Here is a 26706-nt window from a genome sequence, read left to right on the forward strand (position 1 = left end):
CAGCCAACCTTTCAAGGTCAGTATAAGCCCATGATAAATCTACTTAATCCCTATCTGCCATCATGTATTTGAGTTTATTTCTCCATTAGCCTTGGGACAAAATAGTGACAATCTTGGTCCCAAAGGTTCTAGGTCTAGGTTAAAGCAAAACTTTGCAACAAAAGATATCGCAATATCTACTATGTAAATTCACCAGGGCCAAAAACTTATGAAAGTGATGGCTTCTCATTGCGAGACCCGTTTCATGTTTTATTCTATATTCGTGACTCATCCCCTGTGCTTCATTTCAACAGGAAAGCGTTTCATCTATTTTGCACAAATGACCCGAGTTCCTCAGTGGTAGTCTCAGGTGGAAGGAGGGCAGGCACCCCCATCGCATTAGACTAGGAGCTCCTCTGTTCAATAAAAGACACTTTGAACTGTGTTAGAAGCCTTTGTCCACCCACTCCTCTCAGCCGTATAGGGGATACGGAGTGAGGCAGATGATGTGGTAAAGATAAAACACAGAGAGACGTCACGCTGTTATGAACTTGAGATTCTGACACTTAAATAAATGAGTGAACACAAACAGTGTTTGACTTCACTACAACATGATCCGAAGTCACACAACTATCTTTTTTGAAAACTTGAGCAAACTCGGTTGTTTAATCTTCATTTTTAATCAAAGTAACTTCTTACCTTTTTCTTCACATTTAAAGGGGACCCATGCTGTCACAAACTCAAAGGAATCTACATTGCTACTCAACCTGCTGGTACCTTGTACTTTTAGCACCAGAACAAAGGTTCAGGGAAAAAAACAGGCTCACTGTCAAGTTGATTCATATGGCCCAGAATCACAAATCTCCTTCAAAAGGGCTCGACTATCTTTACAGCAGACACCAGCCAAACCCTGTTTGGTGGCTCCGCCAGGTGAAAATATAACCTCGGGGCTAGGTATTGAACCTGAATACATTTTTAATTTGATTGAGTGTGTCCATGTTGTTGCGTAATCAAATGCTTTGTAATTTTACATATTCCTTAATTAGATGTTTCCAGAGATACATAATCACTTTGACAACTCTAACATTTCATTTTGGCAAAGGTCTTGTCAAAATCCTTTATATTAAAAGTCTATTTTAGCAATTTAGAATTGGCCTTTAATAAAGTTAAAGATCTCATAAGAGACGCATTTTAAGAAGATTGGTCCAGCAGAAGCTGATATAGCCTGACTTTTAGTTCCTATATGGGTCAAGCTCTTAAACAATGGAGTTTATAATTATAAAGCAATTCAATAGGTTATTTAATAGACCAGGGTGGGGGTAGGCTGCTCTATGTGACAGGTTAACTGAGCTTCATGTAATATCCGTGGAGAAATACTGCTGCAGTGCCCCTTTAAAAAGATAAATGTGATGTAGCCGACCCCAACAATCTTTTCCATACACATTTGGTATTTAATGAATGCATTTGGAATGAAAGAACTCTAATCTCATCCTTTGCTCTGCATACTGCGGTTGATATAGCCTGTTAGCATAGAACAATGGACTGGAGAGCGCTGATACCCAAGTTAATACCCCTGTCCCTCTGCCTCAGTGCACCATTCAACAGTATGATGACCATTAAATGTATCCACTGAGACAGTGAGCACGATCAAAACTCTTTCAAAACTAATTTTCCACATATGATTCCTCATGTGCCTTCACAGTTATAGTGGAGTGACATTTTTTAAGCCTTTAGAGGGAGGATGAAGTGGAAACAACACGGGGGAAGTGTCATTTGGACTGATAAACCTGTTCTCACTCCCAACACATCAGATACCAACAATTGGTCAGCGCCCGTTGGCAGAAATCTATTCACAGAGGCAACTTTTAGGGGCTGTAAATGACAATCACGCTTTTTTGCCTAAATCTTACTTCCTGGGAAGACAGAAGACTATCTTGAGAGGACAGCATGCATGTAATAAGAGGATATCAACATGCTGTCCCGACTAAAAACCAAGACAGGTACCTATCGGTCCATTTCTGTTACCATTGGACACTGACCAAGCATCCGTTTTTGATGACTTGGCAGAACGTGTTGGAAAAACACTAGATAGATACAAGTCATCGTACACGGTTGTCAATTCATATTTTTCAGACATTCATCAGGAGCTTTATATTAAACAAAAATGATTAAATCTGCCCTGCTGTGCATGTGCAGCAATGACAAACACCAGCAATGTGGCTCAAGCAACGAGGATGTGAATGAAAAGAGGCCTCTTTGACATCATCATCAGTGACATTTGAATATTTCCTATTTATGCTCTGCAGACGAAAGTAAGTTCTGTAATGGCGAGACAAACACACCACACAGTTAAAGAGCTCTCAGCAACCGAGCTTCCAGCAAAGAAGTAAGTAGGGCAGATAGCATGAACTAAATGACATGGAATTATTAAGTAGATGCTGAGGAGACACGAGGCACGGGTGGAGTCATGACCCTCTAGTACCCTTTCATCTCCAGAATGGTTAAACATCTCCTCCTCCCACTCCTCCAACCTTCTCATCCTTTCATCAACTCACTCGCTCTTCTGTGAACGTTGCTCCCACCAGCTCTGAGGTCTTCTTCTTATCCTTGATTTGTCTTATTTACCAGCCTGGTCCTCCCTCCCTTTTCCTTCCACATCTTATTCCTCCAACGATATCTCTGCTGTTCCACAAGTCTTATTTAAGTATGTAAACTAAAACCAGCTCAATCAATCTTAACTTTGTGAAGCTCGTTGACAAAATGGCCTTGAGCAATTTGGACAAATGTGCGGTCCAATCTGTTATCTTTCTAGAATAATGAGACAATTAAAATGAGCTCTCTGACACAAACTTAATGAGAGGCATCGTATCGCGACCCCTGGCCTTCCGCTGGAGCGAGAAAATGGTTAATAACACATCAAGCCGGGGTCTCGTCATATCTCTTCCATTTATATTCTGTTTATTAAACTTAAGCTTGAGGGATATTGGCAGACAAGGCAATATTAGAAGTATCTGATTTATATGCCTTGACATGCCCTGTGTATTGTTATCCGGTGAACTGAAGGGGCTGGATGTTGGTGCTGTGGCAAAGAAAGTGTTGAAGGGCTACCTGCATAATAGAAAGTGGACTGTGTCAGTGTGCAGTGTGCACATGATGTAGTTTCAGAAACGAGGCCCCGAGTTGTTTTAGCAAGCTTGCTCCTTCTCTAACAACTAGGCCACTGCCACACTCCTCCCCTTATGTTTTATTGTGGATGCTCCACCTTTCCCTTCTCATCTCATCTGTCTCTCTCCATTAAACACGCCAACGATCAGAGAGGCATCTGGAGATGCATCTTTAAGCTTTAATACACTTTGAATAATTAACACACACGTGCAGGCACACACACACACACACACACACAGACACACAGCTGAGTCTATCAGTAGCATGCAGCTCCCCCAGCCAGAGACACCCAGAGGGAACAAGGGAAGCTTGCTCTGCGCCAGCCCCGGCCCCAGAGCCTCCAAGCTGGGCAAGTCCAAGCTGTGTACCAGCCTGTGCTCCAGCTACAATAGAAACATGGATGTAACACTGACACTCGGAGCTGAGAGACAACAAAAAGAGAGGGTGTCTGGCTCCCGCTAAATGACTTGTTGAAGGATCGAGGGAGCGGGTGATCAAGAGGAGAGAGTTCATTGGGCTGGCGAGGTGTCTGGCGTGCTTTGAGCAGCGATGCTGTGGGAGTCTGCCCGTAGAACCGCTGGCTCGCTGGGCGCACAATTCTACAGCAGCGAGGCGACTTGACAGAAAGATATGACTGTAAACCAGCTCACTCATCATGGTGATTCATCCGCTAATTAGAAGCAGGAAGGCTAACACTGATCCACATATCTATATTCACCTTCTGTTCATCTGGAGCCTAACACAGCCTGCTAATGATTATCAATGAGGCTAGGCTACGACGCCACTGGTTCAACCCCCCGCGCAGCAGCCATGCATCATGGACCTGCTGCATTTCATTGAGCGTAAGGAGGTCAGGCTTACAGGACTAAAGAGAGTAGATAGGAGGAGGAAGGGGAGAAACAAGAATAAGGGATGCATGGGAGAAAAGGGGGGAGGAAGAAGTAGGGTGAAGGAAGAAAGGAAGGAAATAGGGAGAGAAGGAAATGAAGGATAGAGGAGTGAAAAAGAAAGCAAAGGAAGACAGAAAGAATATCACACAGTCAGAGCTGATGAGTTGCAGTTCCACACGATGAAAAGGTCAGAGCCTTGGTAGTTAAATAACCTGTTTCAGAACGGCCGATGCAGAACAAGCGCCGGCTCGTAATTAACTCTTCTTATGACAGCTTCATGTGAGTTCACTCAGTCTTAATGAATACATCTAAATAAGTAGATGGATAGAAGTAGAAGCTACGCATCCCCAAAACATGAATACATGAATCAAAATAAGCACTGGTCTAAAATGGACACGAACCACAAGGTCCTTGAGGAAACGGCAGAAAGACGTCCTTCACGTTACAAAGTAACCTGCCAGGTGTGCATGAACGGATTCGACAGGGGGGTGGGCAGCAACTCTGTTGTGTGCCGTGTTTTTCAGAGCCGTGAAATGATATGGGATTATTTTATGCGGCCTTGTGACTTGACTGCACCGATCGAAAAACACATCCAACGCTGGACGCATGACTGAGCTCTAGATGAGTGTGTTACCTGCAGGCACCGACTCCAAAAGTTACAATTCAACTTTGAAACATGATTAGAAGTTATCACAAACCAGACCTGCTGTTTTATTTACTTTGCTTTGATGCTCTTATTCATGATGTGTGTGTGTACTCTTTTTTTAATGAGTCACTTCCTGTCAAAGCTCCCATCTGGGGTTGTTACTTGGCAGCCATTTTGTGTCTCTGCTGTCAATCATGTGCTGCATTAATTCATTTGTGGGACGTGAAAAGCGGCCGCATGCACAATGAATGAACTACTTAATTAACAAGCGAGCGAGCTGCAACGAACGAACGAACACGTCGGCATTCGTGTCGACAACAAAACAAATGCAAACAAACCTCTTTTTCTATTCTGTCTAGTGTTGCTTTTTATTACCGTCTCATTTTTCCTTTTTCCTTGAATGTGAATGAAGTCATTTGAGCCAACCCTGCGGGCCCAGCGCCGGCCCAGTCGGCTCCACCAACCCGACGCTGGGATTCATTGGAGCAGAGCAAATTCCTTTGCCTCTGTGTTTGTTTGTCCCGGCATTTGTTTCTCTCATTGTTTGTGTTTATACATTTTTTTCTGTTCATGGCCTTCTCAAGTGTTTCTGCGACTCTGGCAATTTTCTGCCTGGTCGCCCCTAATGTGCCTCTCTGTTTATCCGCTGTCACAACACAACTGATTTATATATTTACATATCCAGGAAGTGACATCAGAGAATGAAGTCCACTTCAAGAGGGCAGAACAACCTATACAATAGCGGTTAGCTGTTTACACACACGACGGAGAAAAAAGTGTGTGTTCTGCGACGTGGCACGGATTCACAAATGCTACGAGTCTTATCAGATATGAAGTGAAGAAATATGACAAATGCCTTTGGGAAGATAACCAGTGTAGTGTGAATTCAATCACTTTGGCAACCTACTGCTAATGACACAGGGGGAAACTTTCAGGCGGCGGAGATGGGCAATGTTGCTTTCAGCGGGCGCTCCGAACTGGCAAATTGGAACAAAACCAAGGCTATGAGGAGATAAATGTGTGATGACAAAACTATCACACATTGCTGGTGACTCAAATGTGCATATGCCTCGAGTCAAACTGTTACCTATCCAACGAGAGAGAGAGAGAGAGAGAGAGAGAGAGAGAGAGAGAGAGAGAGAGAGAGAGAGAGAGAAAAGTTAAGGATGCATCACACAAGCATGCATCCATCACAAGAGCCAATAGCTGTCACGTCCCTCTCTGCTGTGTTAATAACAATAATCCGTGGAAGGACGGGGTGATGATGCTGATGTGTGTGTGTGTGTGTGTATCAAAATTCAGCAGAAACCCCCTGACATTTAAAATGTCTTGGTAACCATGGCAACGCCTGCACCAAAAAAAGACAGAAATTCAGAAGACAAAATACAAAAGAACCAAATAAATAAATAAAACAGCTGAATTGGTGTGATTCTCCAACACACAAAGAGTCTCACACACACACACACACACACACACACAGACACACACACACACACACACACACACACACACACACACACACACACACACACACACACACACACACACACACACACACACACACACACACACACACACACACACACACACAGGCCTGAGATGTCTGCCCCAATCAGGAAACTCATCATAACAAATATACCTCACTCGCCTGTCCTATTTGATTGACAACCGCAGTAAGAAATGTCTTAAAGGGAAAATCTGTTCACTACGTGGGTTTTCTAATCAGTGTTGATAGAAAATGTCGTTAAATGTAGAGCAATTACAGTTCCGTTCCAGCATCCAGCACTGTTATGTGAGGTGGCGGTGACGTATTTCAATCAAGGAAGAACTGCAGGTTTCTACGTCAGCTAGTCTGGACAGGCATCGGCCGTGCTGCCACTCAAACACAGTGTCCTTGTTTAGCGGAGTGGCTGAAGCTGCGGCTGCATTAACGAGTCCACCAGGGTTTGCCTGTGCATCAGGGTATCATGTATTATTAAGATGTTGTTAACTGGTGAGCTCCTTGTAATAATTGAGTAAGATGTATGCTTAATGTTAGCGCGTGTCAGGATGCAGCTGATGGAGAGAGTGCAGTAACATTATAGATGTGCTTTGTGTTTACAGCTAGCCAAGTTCCTGTGTCCAGCATGCACTTCTGTTTACTGGTAGCAAAATTCCAAGATGGAGATGGCCAAAAAGCCTAACTCGAAGCTTCACACGGTAATACCACAAACCAATGAGTGCAACACGATGACTACGTCCACTTCTTATATACAGTCTTTCTGAGGACCCTGAGTTGTAGGTTTCTTTTTGATTATATCCTGTCAACACAACCAGGTTTTGTGCAAATAAAGATGAAGTAGGGGAAAGAACGAGAAAGGGAGACATAAAAACAACCAAAGGCTGAATGAGCGAGGAGAAGGAGGGACAGTGTGAATGTGTGTTCATGCGGCACAGCAAACGTTACTCTGAAAAGATGAAGTAAGATTTCCCATCAGACGTGAGAACAGAGGAGCGAGAGAAAAAGATATATCTCAGATAGCCTTCTTATTGCCTCGCATGAACATTAAGTGACTTGAAACTTCCGGCTGATGGAGAGACAAAGTGAAGTTGAAGTAAAGGTCGTCGGGTGCTTCTTTCTTCTTATAAACTTGTCTTTGGAAATGTGAATTTGTGTATTTGCGTGACAGCGAGAGTTAGGGACTCTGGAAACGAGTCAGCTCATGGATAGATGATCGTTTTCATGCAAATATAACATTTGGGATGGTGGCGCGTGCTTCCATTTGCATATTCATTCACCCCGACTTGTTTATAAGTGAATAAATCCAGCGCTGCTTGGAGTACAACAGCTGCTGCTGGGCCGCTCACAGCAGCACTCATTCACACACGCACAAACACACACTCCAATGGTGTACAGGTCCCAGCTGCACCCTTGAAATGACGATGCCGCTGTACCATACCAGCACGTGCGAGCGTGCACATGCATTCAATACTCGTAAAAAGGTATTCACATTTGCATTGTATGCCTGCGCTTCTTACTCCTTGGTCCTGAGTGTTTGTTGACATGTGCTCGTGGATGTGTGTTTGCACCCTCACCTCCGAGGTGTTGACTCTTCCCTCCTGGAAGGAGCAGTCGCTGGCGTCCTGCGTGCACATGTGGCGATACTTGCACCAGTGGCAGGGGAAGTTTCCATTCACACAGGAGAGGCACCTGGAGCGAGCGAGGAGGTGAGAGAAAGCAAAAGGGTTAGCGTGTGAAACCGCATCACCAAGTTTGTCCACAAGAGAGCTCTGACAAGTTTATTTTTTCCACGTGAAGTGTCTCACTATGAACCCTGGTCCCCATTCATATGATAATTGAATAATAAATAAACAAACAAGGGAATATATATCAAGATCAAGATTGTTTGTCTGTGCAAAAATTATCAGTAGCGGCCTAAAATATCTGTATCGGTCAGGCTATAAAAGCAACACCTGAAATGACACAATAAAAAAAAGTATATATAATGCTTTTACCAGATAATATAATAAAACAATTAAATGTAACGTGAAGCAACATTTAGGGAGCCAAACAGAGACATTATCAAGAACAGTTTTGCTTAAAAAAAGTGATGCAAATCTGAGAATTCCAAAAGACCAATATCTTCATTCATTTCATTCAATTTTATTTTTTAGTGTCATATCACAACAAAAGTTATCTCTGCACACTGCACATCTTGCAGGACTAGAATCACCCAGAAATAGAATATTCAAAGTCCCAACATAACCAGGAGCAAGTGTTGGAGTGCAACAGTGGTGAGAATATACTGCCATAACAGACTTTTAGGCAGAAATCTCGACAACAATAATAACGTCTAATTTGAATAGAATTAGCATAACGACATACTGATTGAATCCTACTCAGTCTGAATTCATCATAGACATGCTCAGTGAGAGCTGTGGTCAAGTGAATGAGTGGAAAACAAAAAAATGAAAAATCAGAGTGGACGCAGCGTATCGCAGCCTCCCAGGCCGAGCGTGCACACGCATCAACGCGTTTCCACGGCATCCAACGGTTCCGGTCAAATCTCCAGAAATCGCGTTGGAATGATGCGTGTAAACTGCGGCCTCGTGCATTAAGACTTTATTCCAGCTGTCAGCGAGGCCAAGCGGACGCTGAGAGCAGCCAGCAGAGCGCAGGAGAGAATCCTTGGAGATCCACTCCTCCCTTCTTATTCTCCATGCTTGGAGGCTTATAGTGAACTAAGCTGGCAGACCAAGATAAGCCTGTTTTTATATAACACTTGCTTTTTTCCCCCCGTCTTTTTCTTCAGAGTTGAGGAAGCGAAATGAATATATGCAACATGGATTACCACACAAAAACAAGGCTATCAAGGTACCAGAAAAGGGAAGTTTGCACAAAAACACAAAGGCTAGTTTACGATTTTACTTTATATTTAATCACGGGAGATACCTCACTCAAGAGCTATTCAATTTAGTAAAGCTTTGTTTTCATGAGGAAAAAGGGAAATTAAATCTTAGCAATGGCTCGTATACGTTCTACTCTATATTCATCCGCCAACATGTTCAGCAGGAAGCGACTTTATTACTCATGTCCAATTCAAGCCGTACACTGATATATTCATATCAGGGCTGTAATAAATCACACTGCTTTCTGTCACCTACAGGAATAACAGGAGGTCTCCACTTCCCAATCTTTATTGTCACATGTTTAATGCAGCAGGTTTTGCAAAGCTGAGAACACATCCCATGTTGGGTTGTAACGTTTGCTGCAAATCGATGAAAACAAGTTAAATATACACAATGTTGAAAGATGATATAAAGTAGCTCTAAAAAAAAAAAACATTATCTTTGAACTCAAACTCCTGGCTTCGTAGTCTTTACATCTCTCCTGCACTAAATATCGCTTAAGAGCTCAGGAAGTGCGAAGTCTAATTACACGTTACATCAGTCCTCTCTATAATGTCACTGTCTGTACTCAAGCACACCTCCTACACACACACACACACACACACACACACACACACACACACACACACACACAGTTATTTGCAAAAAGGTTTTTTTTTCCACTGACTGTATTCCACATAATGCTACATGTTTTATTGGCAAAAAGAAAAAGGTGGTGTCGTCTCAAAGAGCTGCACTTAAAATGGAGCTGAAACTGCATTTCGAGTGTGTTTCTGGGAGAAACAGGATCGGCAGGCTTAACGTTGTGAGGAATTTGATTTGATCGTTCTTAAGATAGCTCACGACCTTCTCTAGCTCTGTGCAGAGCCGGAGTTTGAAGATTGATTGATGGATGGTGCAACCTGATGTAAACATATTTTGTTTTCCAGTAAGACAACATTTTGGAATTCATTTATTTTTTTCAGGACATTGTTTATTAGGTGCACGATAGAGGACGTGACTGTTAAAGTGTTAAAAAGGCAGTTTTGTCACTTTGGCTCAACTTTTAAGAAAAATGCTACAGTATTGACAGAAAAGTCAGAGGAGAAATACATCTCAGAGCCACCTTTACTGACTGACAAGCGATCTCTGATGAGCGTAATCACTAAAAAAAAATCACAAAAGCACCACAGTAATTAGCTGCCATGGGGGGTTTAAAAGCGGGTCCTTCACACTGAAGGACAATTGCTCTGCTCACAATGCCACGCTGCCCCCAGAAAGAGTGACTTTATATGGGATAACGGCCTAATCCATGTTGTGTCTTCATCCCTCTGTTCTGGGTTTATTCAGATTTTACTGGGTTAACTCCTACAGCGCCTGTACTGGAGTGACAGAATGATGGGTGCTTCATATAGCCAGTGATAAGCTGATGAGCCTGAACTGCAGTGTGAGGTGTATAATCAATGCCAGTGGATTTCCCTGGGGAGAAGGGTGGACTGAGGTTATGCTAACAGTCTGCTGTTTGTTAGTAGAGCTGGTGAGCCAGTCCCTCCTCACTATTAACCCCGGGGTTCATCGATTTCTTGTTGCAGGGCCCGAACATTCCCAGCCGTGTGTATGCAGGACGCTCATGACTGCACTAATACACACCCGCAGACTGTGACACACCTACACACACAAGCTGTCGCCCATGTCGACATCGTGGCATTCCTCTGGGTCACCTGGCCAGCGGAGACTTGCCCTACAGAAGAGCTGTCAAGGCCTGGACGCCTGGTCTGGGTAAGTGGCTGCGCTGCTGCAGTGTAGTCAATAAAACCCCCTGCTATTTAACAAGGCCGAGCAACAGAGCCGGGTCAAACGCCTTTTCATTTTCCCAGAGCTTTTGTTCTAGCGAGACTGGATCGATGGAACAAAGCCGTTGATATGCGAGCAATGGCCCCGCACAAACGTATATGAAAGTGCTCGTTTAATTCTGGTCAATGTGGATAAAGTCACGGATAAAGCTGCAGTTCCTTCCTAATTAGGGCACATTTAAATGAAGACGAATGAGGACAACAGATCCAAATGAGTTGAGATGAAATCCACTTTGAGTGCTCACATTGTGATTATTATTATTATCATCCTACTTATTATTACTACAGTGGAAATTCTGAAGGTTTCTCACAGAGCTCCAAAATGGTCCTCAAGTAACCTAAGAACCTGTTCTTGAAGGTTCTTCAAAGCACCTGAAGATGTTCCTTCACAGTTTCAAACTGAGAAATCTCCAACAGGATGAAGGATCTTTTTGTTTTTTACAGTGGACTTTAAGCAAATTACAGGCCTGTTGTGATTCTAATTAAAAGCTCAGATTTGCTTGACTTCGTATCCCCCGTGTAATTATCATGTGGATAATGCTAAGAGTGACACTTCTGTATCAATTTTATCATGTTTAAAACTTATATCACTTTCTTCTTGCCTTTGTCCGTCACAGCACTTTGTAAACTCTGTATTTAAAGGTGCTATATAAGTTAAGTTATTATTATTATGAGGCTGGCTCTGCTGTGTGATCTATAAATAGGCCTCTTTGTGGTTTATCCAATAAAGCTCCAAAGTGAGCGGCCATAAAATGATGAATAGACCATTAAGTTTGTGCAGCACAGAAACCAAAAGAGAAGTTTAGATTCTCAACAGGGGACTGAGACTCATTATACCATATTATTGCATCTTGTCACGGTGAGGTCCAAAAGCAGCAGGTCTCAACCCACAGTTTAATTAAAGCGGGTCACAAAACTGGACCAACAACTAGAGCCACAAACACCAACATCAACTAACGCTGATGTTATCACTCTGAGGTTGAGCTCCAAACCGTCTCTGACAGGTTGAGTCAAAGTTTCCAGGGGGCCAAAACAAACGCTCTGCCTGCAAGTGAGAGCCCTTCCTGGGGGGGCCGGAGCGTTGGCTGGTCTCCTGCCTCGAGTGCCTCTTTTCACTGCATAGATTTCAGCCCCCTTTCATATTGTAATGGTCATGGTGGCCCGAGCCCGCAGTGCTAACCTTTTAGCTCTGTGGGACGCATTATTCCTGACACAATGGACACAATCTCTGTCTTGTTCACTAACACTCTGCTTTATAACTCTCTCCCCCTCTTCATGCCTCCTTCTCCGTTGTCTTCTCCCTCACTAACTCACCGGGAACGGGAGTTTTCATTCCTTGTCCCGCTCTTCCCCCCAGCGCTCCCCCTCACGTTTGTTTTTTTTCCTCTCTTTAAAGATGGATTATGCCTCCTCACACATGCTCAATTAAACTATCCCAAACCTCTTTTTTAATGCAAATGTGTAATATTCTAACAGCGTACAGTATGTAACTAGCTTGCAGCTATGTTGGCTGCGCCCTCCGTTTGCACCCATTTGTGAGTGTTTGTATGTTTAAGGCTGGCGATGCTGCATCAAGCATGTTAAGCGAGGGCTGTATGGAGTTGCACACGGACTGCAGGCAACTCTGCTTGTGCATCTTAGCTGGTACTGTACAGCTGTGCGTCTGCTGTAGCGGCGCCTGTGCTGCACTTTCACCCGCCCGCCACGCCCACGAGGAGAACTCCATTATCTGCCGCTGGCTCCCATGCCCGGCTTCACGCAGGGCCGTGTCAAACATTCAGAGGCGAAAGGTGACAGCGAAGGCGGGGAGCGGTGTGTAATATGTCGGTTTATGCTACGGCTGCTGCGGTGATAACTGCACTGTAGTTTTACAGTCCTGCAGAGTCCTGTGGGGGCCAGTAAAGCCAACATCAAAGGCTTAAACAGCAGCACGCCAGTTTATGCAGCAGACAGAGGAGGGCTAGGTGGGCTGGTTGATCAGGGGAACAGTGCATAAACACACTCACACACACACACACAAACGAGAAGACACTTCCTGCATCCACACAAATCCGCTATATTGCAGTTACTTTGACACATCCTGTATACTCTTTAAATCACAGGGAGCAAACAGAAAACCACACACACACACACACACACACACACACACACACACACACACACACACACACACAAATGAATCAAAGCCATTGAACCAAGCCTGGAGGCTCTGAGAAGTGGCCCAGGTGAGCATTCTCTCCAAGCCCACTCCATTATGACGATCTCCACACAGGCGCCCCAGCTAGAGCTAATTAACGGACTATTACTATGCAGATATATTCAAGGCCAGGAGCAGAGCGCAGGCAATAAATGGGCTTGATGAACAAGAGAGGGGCAAGAAAAGGGAGGTGGGTGGAGGGGGTGGAGCGGACTAAGAGGGGTCGGGGCCGGGGGATGGAGAGAAGGATGGGAGAAGAGAAAGTAATAGGCAGACAAGAGGAAGGTGGAAAGGCAGGGAAGGAAAAGAGGGCCGGGGGGAGAGGGAGAGATGGTGGTATGAAAGAGAACAAAAGCACGACAAGAGCACTTCACAATCCTTATAACTAGCTGCTTGTAACCCCGGCGATCCAGGAAGTGAAATGTATGGTCAAAATGTGCAGTTTGAGTTTTACATTTTTTTCTTTATTTTGGCCCAGAAACTTTATTATTTAATGGCATGCCCATCACTTATTTGATGTATTATAGACATTGAAATATTCATGTTTCCTTAGATGCATTACAAATTATGTCTTTAATTTTTTTCCCCTAATTTCCTGATATTTTCACTCTCCTTTTCCTCAACTAGTACTTTCTTTTAAAGGAAGATATGTATATAAGTATCTTGTACTTATGTATCTTATATATATAAGAAAGAAAGGAAGACTTCAGGATACTTTGAATGATGTAAACATCAGGGTAGGAAGTAATGCTGTCATCAATCTACACTTGGCAAGAGGAAGAGAAATCCACTTTGAGTGTGCCACAGATGCATTTTCATTTCAAGTGTATCGACACAAAGTGCAGATACCTAACTGAGAGACGTGAGTCTGTGCCAGGTGCAGGACACCAGAGAGAGAGAGAGAGAGAGAGATAGAGAGGGAGAGAGAGATAGAGAGAGAGACACAGAGAGAGAGAGAGAGAGAGAGAGAGAGAGAGAGAGAGCGAGAGAGAGAGAGAGAGAGAGTTTACGTAACAGTGAATCCTACTCAGCGACCTCAGAGCAGCAGCCAAGAGTAATTTTGGGAATGACATTTTATTTCTTTTCATTTAACCTTTATTTAACCAGGCAGGTCAATTAAGAACACATTCTTTATTCATTATCAGGTCCATCTCCCTTCTGCTCTGCTTCCCTCTCTGCTCTCTCCCTCCTCTCTTTAAAAGATATACAATGAATATACTGTGTGTGTGTGTGTGTGTGTGTGTGTGTGTGTGTGTGTGTGTGTGTGTGTGTGTATATATATATATATATATATATATATATATATATATATATATATATATATATATATATATGCCCCTACATTTGCTCAAGGTATATATATATAAAACCTTGAGCAAATGTAGGGGCATTCAGATGCATATCAAGATCTTGAAATCACAGCTAATGTTCAAGCCAGTTAGCTAGTCAGTCAGTCTTTTAAAGGTTGAATACCGTATGCAATTAGTTGCATAATGTACTGGATCATGTATGCAAATTAGCAAATGAAAGCATTTGCCAACTTCTAGATGAGCTGAAGCTAATTTTAGCATCACATATAAGCAATGATGCTACAGAGGAAAGACAGATTTATAGCCCTGAAACCTTGAGATGTTATTCCAAGATTTAAAGGTGATTAGCTAAAACACTAATATGATTAAAAGACTGTAAGATTTATGTCTGCTTCCTGCCAGCTGTTGGTCACTTGCAATCCAGAACCGCCAAGCTAGCTGCTAACGTTTCTCTATAGTCTCAATAGCAGTTTATTCTCCAACTCTTCAAAATAATAGAGCAAGGCTTCTAAAGAAAACATCGTTGGAAGGGTAATCATTTTCAATCGGACAAATTACAACCCTGATGCATAAGATTTAAACAAAATCAGCTCTAATGACTACGAACAATAAAGCATCAACCTAAATAACACTGTAGGTTTTTAAAAAAAGACTAGACGATGACAATGATTCATTTCCCCACCACATTGACAAAGTCTCTATAAAAACTGTGAATGTGGTCTCTCCCCTTAAGTAATTAACTCAGCCAAGCATAAACACAAAAAAACATGCAATAACTGCTCTCAAGGCAGTGCTGAAAAGCCGATCAGTATTCCTTTACTGAAATTAGGTATAATTCATTTCTAAGGAACCCAACTGACGTGTTTTAGCCTCCAAAGCTTGGCTGCCCTTCTAGGTCTTGCATGGTTAGGAATCGATTTATTATTTCACTCACCAGTAGCCCCTTTATTGCTTGAGATTTAATTAACTAATTGATTTGTAAAAAGCTTGAATACATTGAAAAATGAATTAGCAAAGGTTGCACGCTGTTCTCGACATTCTCCATTACAGGAGTTATTTGCAGAGCAATATTTTAACATTATTGCTTTTGGAAAAGAAACGCAGTCACCCTTCTATTGATCAATCCTTTCCACCCTTCCGCAGGCTGCTGGCTGGGTGTAGGGCAAATGCAAAGAGAATTAGCATCACTGCTTTTTTCCTCTTCTTATTCCACTTCACACACACTAAGCAACAAACTCATCATTTGGACATTTGAAAGAAAAACAACTTACGATTGGTGGACGCTGCAGTTGTAGAAGACAAAGTCCACGCTGGCAAACTTCTTCCCCGTCTCCTTCGACTTCAGATATAACTTAATAACACGCTGGTCACCTATAAGGAAAACACCATATTAATGGTGCTTTATTGGTTTTTTCTTCCAGTCTGCAGTCTATTTATATAGTGTACAACTGATATTATCATATACAGTAAATATTGAAGATGTTTCATGAACCAGCATCATGTCCAAGTTCAAGCAATTTATTTTGAAATGTTAAATCGGGAAATGAATCGATATAATTTCGTAGAGGAAGCGGTTCAGCAGTCTGTGTACATAAATGGGTTGTGTGCAGTAAGTTTGTGAATCAGCAGTTTCTTATTATGATAATCACAAAGAAATGGATGCGTTTAAACAGCCGAGTGACTCGTGTTTCACAAAGTTGAATGAACAGGCTGAATGAAGCAAACAACCGGTATTTGTGCAGCATCAAACTAAACTGCTCAACCGAGAAGCCCAGAATGAATTACAGTCATCTTCTCTCCAAAACAAAAGTTTGTTAATGTTAAGCCACGAAATGTCAGTTAACTTTTCTTTTTCCAGAACAGTGAATAGACTAGCGCGGAACTTAACAGAGCATGTCCAATTTGACAACTGTGGTAGCTGGACTAATTTACTGCAACAGAAAGATGAAGCCTCAACATCCATCCATCCATCATGTGTAGCTGCTTATCTAATTCAGGGTGGTGGGAGGGGGGGTGACAGAGGCGGGGTACACCCTGGATATGTCGCCATCACAGAGCTGACACTTAGAGACGGAAGACCGATGCTCTCATTCACTCCTACAGGCTATTTAGAGGTAATGAACCTACGGTTTGTGGCAGGAAACCGTGGAAAACCCTCGCTGATACGGGGAGAACATGCAAACTCCACACAGATAACCCTCTTGCTGTGAGCGACAGTGCTAACTTCCGCCATCATTTAATATTCAATGAAAAGATAACTGACCCTTTGTAAAGCCCCGCCCCCCTCAGCATTATTGTTGATTTAACTCACAAAAGCCGAGTGGCTCAATTTACAGCAGTAGCTGTTGAGTGTGCTTAACTTAAGCAACACCACTGTCTCCGGCTTCCTCCCACAGTCCAAAGACAGGCGTGTTTAGGTTCATTGATGATTCTTAATTAACCGCTACACTCTATACATGTGTCAGCCATGTGATAGGCTGGTGACCTGTCCAGGCTGTAACGCTGCCTTCGCCCAATGTCAGTTGGGAACGGCTCCAGCCCCCCAGCTTCCCTGATAGGGATACGCGTTTACAGATAATGGATGGATGAACGAAAGTTGCCAAGATGATTTCAAAACAGATTTTCAAAAAAAAGGCCATTTTGAAATCTGAGACATTTTAAAAATATATTTCATGACAATGAATAAAAGGAATTATATTGGTATTTTAAAAATTCCTGATACATTCATATTTTACATTATTTATTCTGCTGATTATTTATTACATACCATCTTTGTGTAATTTATTTAAATATATCACACCTTAAGGGTCCATACAGGAAGCTGATTCTGAATCACAACAAAACAAACATAATTTCAGAAAGCAACATTGGTAGAGTTTAAAAACAGATGTGGGAACGTCACTTACGGTTATATTATTATGTTCATATTTGGCACACCCTTTACTTATTATGTTGGGATACTTTTCTTTTTACCTTGGTCTCGTGTGATGGGGGCCACCTCTTTTGTAGAGGGGGACAGGCAGAAAATCCGACCTCCATAGATGCGTCCTTCTGTCTCCACGAAGTCCTCGAAGGAGCAGTTGACTCCAGCAGAGAGACTGGGCACATTCAGTGCCTGAAGTGACAGCTAGGAGAAGGAAAGGAACACACAAAGATGGAGGACAACATAAATCTAAAAGCAAAGGACTTTATCAATGATGCAATAAGCACAATTTCTTCTGCCTCACAGCAGAAAATGCTGTTTTTCAGGTCAAACTCAGAATGATGGACAGCTTGCCAGTGACTACAAGCTTCATTTAATCTAATTTCACATTTATCTTGCTCACTTGTGCTGTCCATCTCTTTCTCCTCCACTTCTCCCCGTCACACAAACAATACACTCTGACAGGAAACATATACACCCATACGCCGCCACACCGCACCTGCACTTCCGACATGGTGACGGAGACGGTGTTGGGTTGGATGGAGAGTCGGACGCACTGCTCCGCTCTGGTGGTGAAGCGCTGAGGCTCCTCTGCTCGTTCACAGCGATCCTTCCTCGAACATCTAAAGGTGGACGACAAACGTAGTTATATCTCCATTCAAAAACCTCATATGTAACATTTAATTCAGATTAGATCCACAAAAATCCTTTACATTAATTTCTTTAAATTTAAATTTACATTCAAGGTTATTTCAAGTGTAGTGAATTTGTGATATGAAGCATTTATTGAACAACTCCAGGATGTTGAGTTTCTGTTTATCAGAGATAACTTATAAATAATTCAAAGGCTGTCTATCATCATGCCAGATAAAAACAGTGAAACATGGAGCCCCGGCACAGGAGCAGAGTGGAAAACAAATGGGGCGTAGCGTGAGTTCAGGCAGAGCACTGAAGTCTAACTTGCATTAGCTGATTGGCACCAGCTGCTCATTCATGCTTCGCCATCAGTGGCTGAGTCAGCTGCTTGCCTGTCAGCTGACTGGTAGCAGCCAATCATTCTAACACAGGTGTACATGGTGGTCTAAAACACCTGACACGTCTCACTACTACACTAATGACATATTCATGCTGATCTCATGGTATTATTTACTTTTCTGAGATTCAATGTATGTATGATACGACGGTCTCGATCCCTTTACTGTCTGTATGAGACGTACAGGTAACTCCAATGTAAAAACCTCGGCGTCAGTATTAGATGCTCAGACGCTGAGGGATACCCATAAAACAGTGACGCCAAGGAATCCTGACTCAGCATCCACAGGTGACAAGTTGGGAATGCATGTTCAGCAGAATCCTCATTACAATTCTCAGATCTCCCTCATAGAGCAGCACATTTTCCGCCAAACTGTTTTATATAACTGTCATTTGCAACAAATGGTCAATTGACAGAAGTGTCTCCGACTGAATTAGCAGACCAATTTTATGGACCGCAGTTTACTGACCAGAAAAAAACATCCTCAGGAAATTTCAAATGTCCAACTTAATGCTGATTGGAGTTTAAAGGGATCAGTATGAGTCAAATCATATGCTTATGAAATTATCCAAAAGCATCTGAAGCCCAGTTCCTCCCACAACCTCCCGATGCCAGAATCGGTGCGGCCGTTTCTATGTTGGCAGTTTTGATAAATCCAAATTCTCATCTTTAAGGCTTTTTTTTTTCTTGCTGAACACAGGCATTGAAGAATGTAATGCCAGGTTGGTCTACATGTTCTGTTACATCAGCGTGACCTTTGACCACTAAATTCTAATCAGTTCATCATTGAGTGGAAGTTTGTGTCGAATTTGAAGAAAATTTTGCCGGAAGCGTTGCTGAGATATCACATTCACATGAAGTGAACCGATGGATGCTTATAGTGAACTTGACCTTTGACCTCCCAAATCTAATCAGATCATCCAGGTGGATGTTCAAGATAAATTTGAAGAAGTTCACTCAAGGCATGCCCGAGTTATCTCGAGAATGGGCCTGAGGTGAGTTCACAGTGACCTTGACCTTTGACCTTCAAAGACAAATAAGTATATCCTTGAGTTCAAGTTGATCTTTGTGCCAAATTCGATGAACTTCCCTCCAGATGTTCCTGAGATTTCACGAGAATGGACGGATGGACAACTGGAGAACACAAAGTCTTGGGCGCCGAGGCTAAACCAAAATAGAATTGACAGAATAGACTGTGTTGTGAAGAATAAAGGCACTTACACATTATGGAGTACACACCAGCCACAGTGAGGGTCCCCTGATCCCAGACAGGCTCCACAGGAGCTGTACTGCTCACAGCTCTCCACTGGTATACGGGTCACCTGGAAATAAAACACGCACCTGGTTAATAATGCACAGCGCCTTCAAACAGCTCACACCATACAGGCCCGGTGTGCACCGGATCTACCGGAGGAACACGAGGTTGAAGGAACAAGCCCACTGTGACTATCACAGATAAACAGCTCTAGAGGTGCTGCTGCTTACACGGCCACGCTGCTTTATGCAAAGCTAGCTAGAAGGGGAGCAGCAGAGGTTCAAACACATGTAAACACACACGTGAGTTGAGATTACAGCCTGTGACAAACATCTCTTTTTGATATACTGTGTACTGCCCACAGTTCTCCAGTGGAGCAGGCAACACTGATGCATCCAAGCAGTTTACTTCAAGAGATTGTAAACACCATCTAGGAAGAAGTAAATGGCTCACAGCTGCCCACTGGAAACGATCTTAAGTGTCTGGACAACGCCTTTTTTAAATACAAACTGTACTTTCCATCATCTATTAATTCACATGTCAAAGGTTAACACATTTCGTTTTCCATTGTTGCATGTTGAAGAATTGTAATGACCAAATAACTGCAAAACAAATTACTTTCCTGTCAGCTTCAGTTGTATTTTATGCTAATTTTAGCATGCTAACAGACACTTCTGTCTCCACAGGAAACAACTTTGTTAAGTTTAGGCAACAAAACTTCTTGTTTGGATTCAGCAAAATATTGTTCTTTGCATCTAAATAACTATGGTAGTGGTGTGACTTAAGTACAGAAGCTACTGGACTAATGATGTTTTCTTCACACATTCTGATGTATGACATCCCATTGCACTTCAGCTGTAATTATGAATAAAACAATTAAGTTCTTAATTTAACCTTCCAGCTCTCAATAATTCTTCAGATTGTTTTTTTATAAAATAGAAAATGACTTCCATATTATGAAATTACACTGTACTAGCCTTTATCAGAACATGAAATGACTAAGTTTGCTTAATATCTGTAAATTCCTTGCAAAGAATATGCTCGTGTACATGAAACCATTGAGATAAGTATTGGGGGTTTATACTTTTTGCCCGCTAAATCTCTAACGGCTGCCATCTGTGCGTCTGCGTGACGGAGATAAGATGAAATTTTAATGATCTCTTTTGGGAAATCGGAGAACTTGGCTATTAACAAGGACATCAAACACTGCTGTCCAAATTTACCTGCCTCTTAAACTGCAACCAAAGAAGTACGTGTACATCAGGGGAGAGAGTGAGAGGAATTATCATTTAGGAAATCCATTTCCATCGATGGTTTTCTTTGCACTTGTCATTAGGCAGACCTGTATTCTGCTGCTGCCTGCGTTTTCACCATCCACCATCTGTCTGCAAGATTATCGGGAAGAGTTATTCTGGGTTTCACCCAGGTTGTAGAGTAGAAGTCGAGGAATTATCCATAAAGAAAGAATTTTGAAATGCTTTAATCATACCTGTGCACACTCAGGTCTACTGTGCTCTCTCTTAAATCACAGAAACCACCGGTGTATCTGCACCCATGTGTTTTATCTCAACTTGCTGGAAGCAGTTTGCCCGTGACAGACGGATTGGCAGACATAAAACTGCCTCAAGCGAACACACACGTCCTGTACACACACACACACACACACACACACACACACACACACACACACACACCAGTGAGAGAGTCCCAATTTGGACCAAATTGGGAGTTTGAGAAGTTTTCTGAGGCAGTTGAGGTAAAGACTTAAACACACCCCTGACCACCCGCGACACCTTGGTGAAAGTTGTGTTCATGTGAACATGCATTAAGCCGCGCGCACCTCCAGCTGCCTCCGTCAGCTGAAGTACGACATCAATAACACTGCAGAGGTAGGAGGCACACCAGGTGAGCTGGAAGGTGGTGAGGGTGAATTCTAATGGCAGCTGCAGGCGCAGCAGTGAAGGAACCTTCAAAGAGGAAACTCTTCCTTCATGCAACTTTTTTTTTTTTATTCTCAACCTTCAAACAGTAATTTTGGCTCTTTTCATGTATTTTGCCTGAACAACTGCTGCATGATTAATAAGACACAAATGCATACGTTGGTTTTTATGTCACCGTGTACTTCAAATATGTTCTCCAATCAGATGACTTCTAATGCCTGTCGACCCTGCAGTCCTCCTGCTGGGCCACATATCACTCCTTGGTCTGTGTAGGGCCCTATGAAAGCAGTTTGAATTGTTTCCAGATTCCGTTTTATTTTTTCACAAATTCTGTTTTTTTTTTCTGTTTTATTTTTTTCCATCAAATGGTGTAATCATGTAGTTGATTAATTAAAATTAAGACATTTACTGAAGAAACATTCTATTAGTGTGTGTGTGTGTGTGTGTGTGTGTGTGTGTGTGTGTGTGCGTGTGTGTGTGTGTGTGTGTGTGTGTGTGTGCATGTGTGTGTGTCTGTCTGTCTGTCTGTCTCAGCCCCGCCCCTCGGTGAAATAGACAGAGAGGAGAGACACTGGATGAAGCGGTGGGCCCATTAATTACACTAAAACACAGTAGAGATTCTTGATGTGTTTTTCCACGGAATTTCGTATTTTACAGTTGATTCCATTTTCATTGTCATTCAGCGATTCCATCCACGTTTTCACAGAAATCATAGGGCCCTATCTGTGGAGGCATCAGGATACTTAAGTTAAGTCCCGCCCACACCGCAGTGGAAAACCAATCATTGCTATCCATTGAATGAAGGTGCTTCCATGTTACTGTCATGACTAGCAAAAAACTGAGAAATTCCTAAAAAGCACTGTGTGGTGGGAAACACTAAATACATGGGAAATAGAGTTTATATTCTGTGCCCAAGCCCAGCCCAACCCACGGGCCGGGTCGGGCAGATATTTCCCACCACTACCCTCGGGCGGGATCGGGCCGGGCCTTAGATCAAGTATTTGTTCGTTCGTTCTTTTTTTTTTAATGATTGCTCTATTGGCCTAAATTATCAACTGCATGCTGAAATTTAACATGTTTAGCTACCTGCAGGAAATCAACTGTTTTCCCTCCGCCGGACATCAGAGTATGACACGTTGCAACCATTCAGAATGACATGTTTGACACTATCCAAAAAACCTGTATTCTCTGCTTGATGAACAAGCATCCAGACGATGCATCAGAATGGCTTTCATTACAGGAAAATCACACCGACTCCAATGAGTGTAATTAAAACACATTCATTTTGTTGCCTTTCGTGGTCGGGATGTATAGTGTTCCTGACGTGACATCATTCATAATGTTGCATCCTTACTGCACTCACAACAGCACATCTCACAACTAGATGCCAGTTATCCCTCCATACGATCCTCTTACTGCCTCGCCTCCTTCTGTGTCGCTCCAATGTACAGTTGGGCACAGCAGCTTATGGCAGATTCATAGCATGATAATAGTAACCTGTGTCTGATAACTATTATGGCGCTCCCATTATCAGACCTCTTACAGCACACCAAATAGCAGCAAATTGCAGTCATTACTTGCGCCTGGACAAATACCATGCTAGTAATACAGCATATCTCATAGAGGGAGGTGAAAAGAAAAAAGCGTGTCACGCTCTCGCACAATAGCTGGGGAGAGAAGTTTATTCAATGGGGCTTTGTGGTTGTAGGGCGGATGATGTATCCCAATAGAACAGTTCAATTATTGAGTTTTAGAAAACAGATAATGGGACGGGAAACGGGAAATGTTCTGCCAAAGACTCTTTGTCTTACTGAGGTAGCTATAGAGACTGTGTGTGTGTGACAGTAAGTAATACAGAAACACCTTTTTATATTAAATATGGCATTTTTATTCCTGGCCTATTTGCTGCTGCAGAGGGAAACGCATTCATCTGTGGACAGTGGAGGAAGGAGGGGAGGGAAGGGCCAGAGGAATTAGGAGATGAGGTGGAGGAAGATAGATGAGACCACAGTGGGGAAAAATGTCCATTTTAACCATTCATTTTAGCTTTCAAACTAATGTTTGTAGACAAAGAAGCTTCCAGTAGGATTCAAATTACTTTTCTTTTTGTGTGTGTCGTGTTACCTCAGTGAAGGAGAGAGGGGTGGGATAGGAGATAATGGGGGGTAGTTTATTACAAATAAATAACAGCTCTTTCATTTGGGTCATGATAGAGAAGCTCTTAATTTGGCTAGCGGCAGATGAGGGGGGGGGGGGGGGGGGGGGCAGTGGAAAGAAGAGGGGGGCTGGGGGTGAAGGATGCAGGGAAGGATGGATGAGAAAGACACACAAATGTAATTGCGACTGATGTTTCTTGCCACATATGGGGCCCCTGCGGTGCCAGCGAGTCGCAGCTATAGGCCCAGCTGTAATTGTCCAATCGGTATAATGTGGGGGAGAATATGAGGTGCTATTACTACACAATAGGCTGATGGATGGCTTATGCTGCCAGCCAGCTGGATTTTAAGACATACAAGCCCTGCAAAAGCACACAGAACCGGCAACGCAGTGATGCAATATGTGGTGTGCACATTCTGACGTTATAAAGATGTCCGAGTTAATAAACTAGATGGACTTAAACACGCGGATAAGAATTACAATTTAATGAAAACAAGGGTGCTTGCCACGTGCACAACATATAGGGACACACACTCTGCATGAATAAACATACACACAGGTGTATCATAAAGACACGCAGGGGATAACATACTCTATTTTCCCTTTATGTTATTTATTTGTTTGCTAGTCTGTCCAATTCCCTTCCCTTTTCCTGCTGTGCCTCAGCCTGTCTTTCTGTTATGCTCTCATCTGTCACAAATGTTGTCCGGACACTGAAAAACGTAGCAAATGAGGCCATAGATCACAAGTAGACACCGACAGACACAACCTTGGAGGAAGAGAGGGAGAAGAGAAACAGAAGAAAAACACAGAGATGATCTTTCCATCGTTATTCTTTGAATGTACATTCTTCGTATTCTTCATTTTAATAAGCTCTCCAATCACCAGCAGGTGTTAGCCATATCCCAAAAGGAAATACACAAAGGAAAACGTGCATTTTCATATTCAGATGCAGTGTGGAAACCATTAAAGCAACTTATTTATTACCTTGGTGAACATTGCTAGGCTAAAGTCTTCTTCAATACAGCATGATGCTCATTTAGTAAATTATAGTCCCACTTAGAGTCAAACGGACCATAAAGATGCCGGAGATGATTTAGGGCAGGGCTACCTTGCGATTGACAGGTCGCTGCCACAGTTGTCCGGTCTGGGAGTTGTCTGTGTTTTCATCCTTTCACAGTGTGTTTTCACTTCATGAAAGTTAATTGTAATTTGGGTGCCTAAAATGTCCTATCTCGTGTTTGGTTGTACATAGCTCCTCTTGTCTTCTTTCTATTGCCCAAAACCAAGATGGCCACGGCCAAAATGCCAAATTTGAGACCTCAAAACAATACACACACACACACACACACACACACACACACACACACACACACACACAGTCACTCAGTTATTTCACTCATCAGCATTGCCCGTTTCCTTGTTGAAACCCAGGTCACGCTGGTCCTCCAACCACATTGAGATCTCTCTCTCTCTCTCTCTCTCTCTCTCTCTCTCTCTCTGACTGTCTCTCTCTCTCTCTCTCTCTCTCTCTCTCTCTCTCTCTCTCTCTCTCTCTCTCTCTCTCTCCGACTGTCTCACAAATCACATTCTGATCAGCCGATCACTCATCTCTCTGTCCTGACAGACAGCTGTAGTGTGTGTGTGTGTGTGTGTGTGTGTGTGTGTGTCAGAACAGGACAAGGAATTCAGGAGACATGCCATTCAAAAACATGCAAGTGTAATGCAAAATTTAAAAACTGTCACACCGTTGTCAGAAAGTCCTTTCTGTGAGTTTTCTTTTACAGCACACTGCAAATATGTGATTCGAAATAACAATCAGTTCAAATGGTTTAGAAAGTCCACACTAATTGCCTCGAGTGCAATTTGTGCTGAGGCAGCATGATGTGCACTTCCTCGTTTTTTCAATTGATTACCACGATGAGGAAACAAGACTTCTGTCAGGTTCTCAAACCCTCACAGGAAAAGCCCAGAATCCAATTGGCTTCATACAGACTGTTAATGAGCATGGGAGTGACTTGCATCAAGTTTTTTTGCAGCCAATTCCTCTACTGTTGTCAACTTAAAAAACAAGAAGAAGCTTGGCGTCGCTTTTCTTTTTTCCAGAGAGGCTGTTGACTTCCGCTTTGGAGCCATTACTTATTCTTGATTGTGCAAAAAAGAAATAATGTCGACTGAACCCACTGCTTAAATCCACAGGGGGGTGCGAGGTCAGGAAAAGTCAAGTATTAGTGCTTCAGACAGCAGCAGCCCTGAATAACTAAACTGTCTTGTTAAGAGACACTTCAGAAAAATGATATTCCTTGTTGACAGTGTGTTAAAGCAATAGTCTTAACCACCCCGCCACTAATTTTAACTTGCCCACGCAACAAAAACGCTAAGATATGCTGTTCCAAAACTAAACTTGCCACACAATTAGCTGACAGGGCCCGAGGGCACATCCAGTAGATTTCTGTTTCCTCTTCAAATTATTATCCCTGTCCCTGTCTTCACTGACAGAATTTTTTAAGCAACTTCGGAGTTGGACAAACACCAAAAGAAGCTGCTTAAAAAGGAGTGCACGGCGGTCTTCTCTCCCTGACCTCCAAGTGCAGTAAATGCTGAGTGAATTGAATATGAACCCTCTCTGATGTGGTGCCAGGGATGGGGTTTCTCCAGTGTGCAGTACAGTACGGCTAAGTACATTTCTGTACTGTGGCTAAATCAATACACGGAGGTACATCATCAGACCATTACGCTACTGTCTGAGGGGCCTCGCGGAGGCAGGGGCGAAGGCATTTGCTGCCACCGGGTCACCTTACGAAGCTGTTTTACAAGCGGAGAGGCTCGACCTTGCCCTGCGTCTTCAGTGGTGGTGATGCTACATGAGGAAAAAGATCCGAGACCGGGCTCAGCCTCGCAGGTGCAATGCGCATCAGTATCAGTGCAAGACTTTAAATCCCAAAAACAACAAAAATGTAGAGCAGAAATCCTCAGGCTGTCTGCATTGT

At 42.9% G+C, this 26706-nt stretch overlaps 1 protein-coding gene across 1 annotated transcript in view; it reads right to left on the reverse strand.

The window, feature by feature from the left end:
* The window catches only part of LOC311017714 (plexin-A1-like), a 249977-nt gene that overhangs the window by 97838 nt on the left and 125433 nt on the right, over nucleotides 1-26706 (reverse strand). Inside the window, exons 5-9 of the mRNA XM_084016250.1 lie at nucleotides 19586-19686; nucleotides 17831-17954; nucleotides 17382-17535; nucleotides 15680-15779; nucleotides 7756-7870 (exon numbers count right to left, since the gene is read on the reverse strand). Coding sequence (XP_083872376.1) covers nucleotides 7756-7870; nucleotides 15680-15779; nucleotides 17382-17535; nucleotides 17831-17954; nucleotides 19586-19686 — 594 coding nt within the window. The remainder of the gene's footprint in view (nucleotides 1-7755; nucleotides 7871-15679; nucleotides 15780-17381; nucleotides 17536-17830; nucleotides 17955-19585; nucleotides 19687-26706) is intronic.

This window comes from Eutrigla gurnardus (assembly GCF_963514095.1).
Source record: "Eutrigla gurnardus genome assembly, chromosome: 8".
Classification (NCBI taxonomy): Eukaryota; Metazoa; Chordata; class Actinopteri; order Perciformes; family Triglidae; genus Eutrigla; species Eutrigla gurnardus.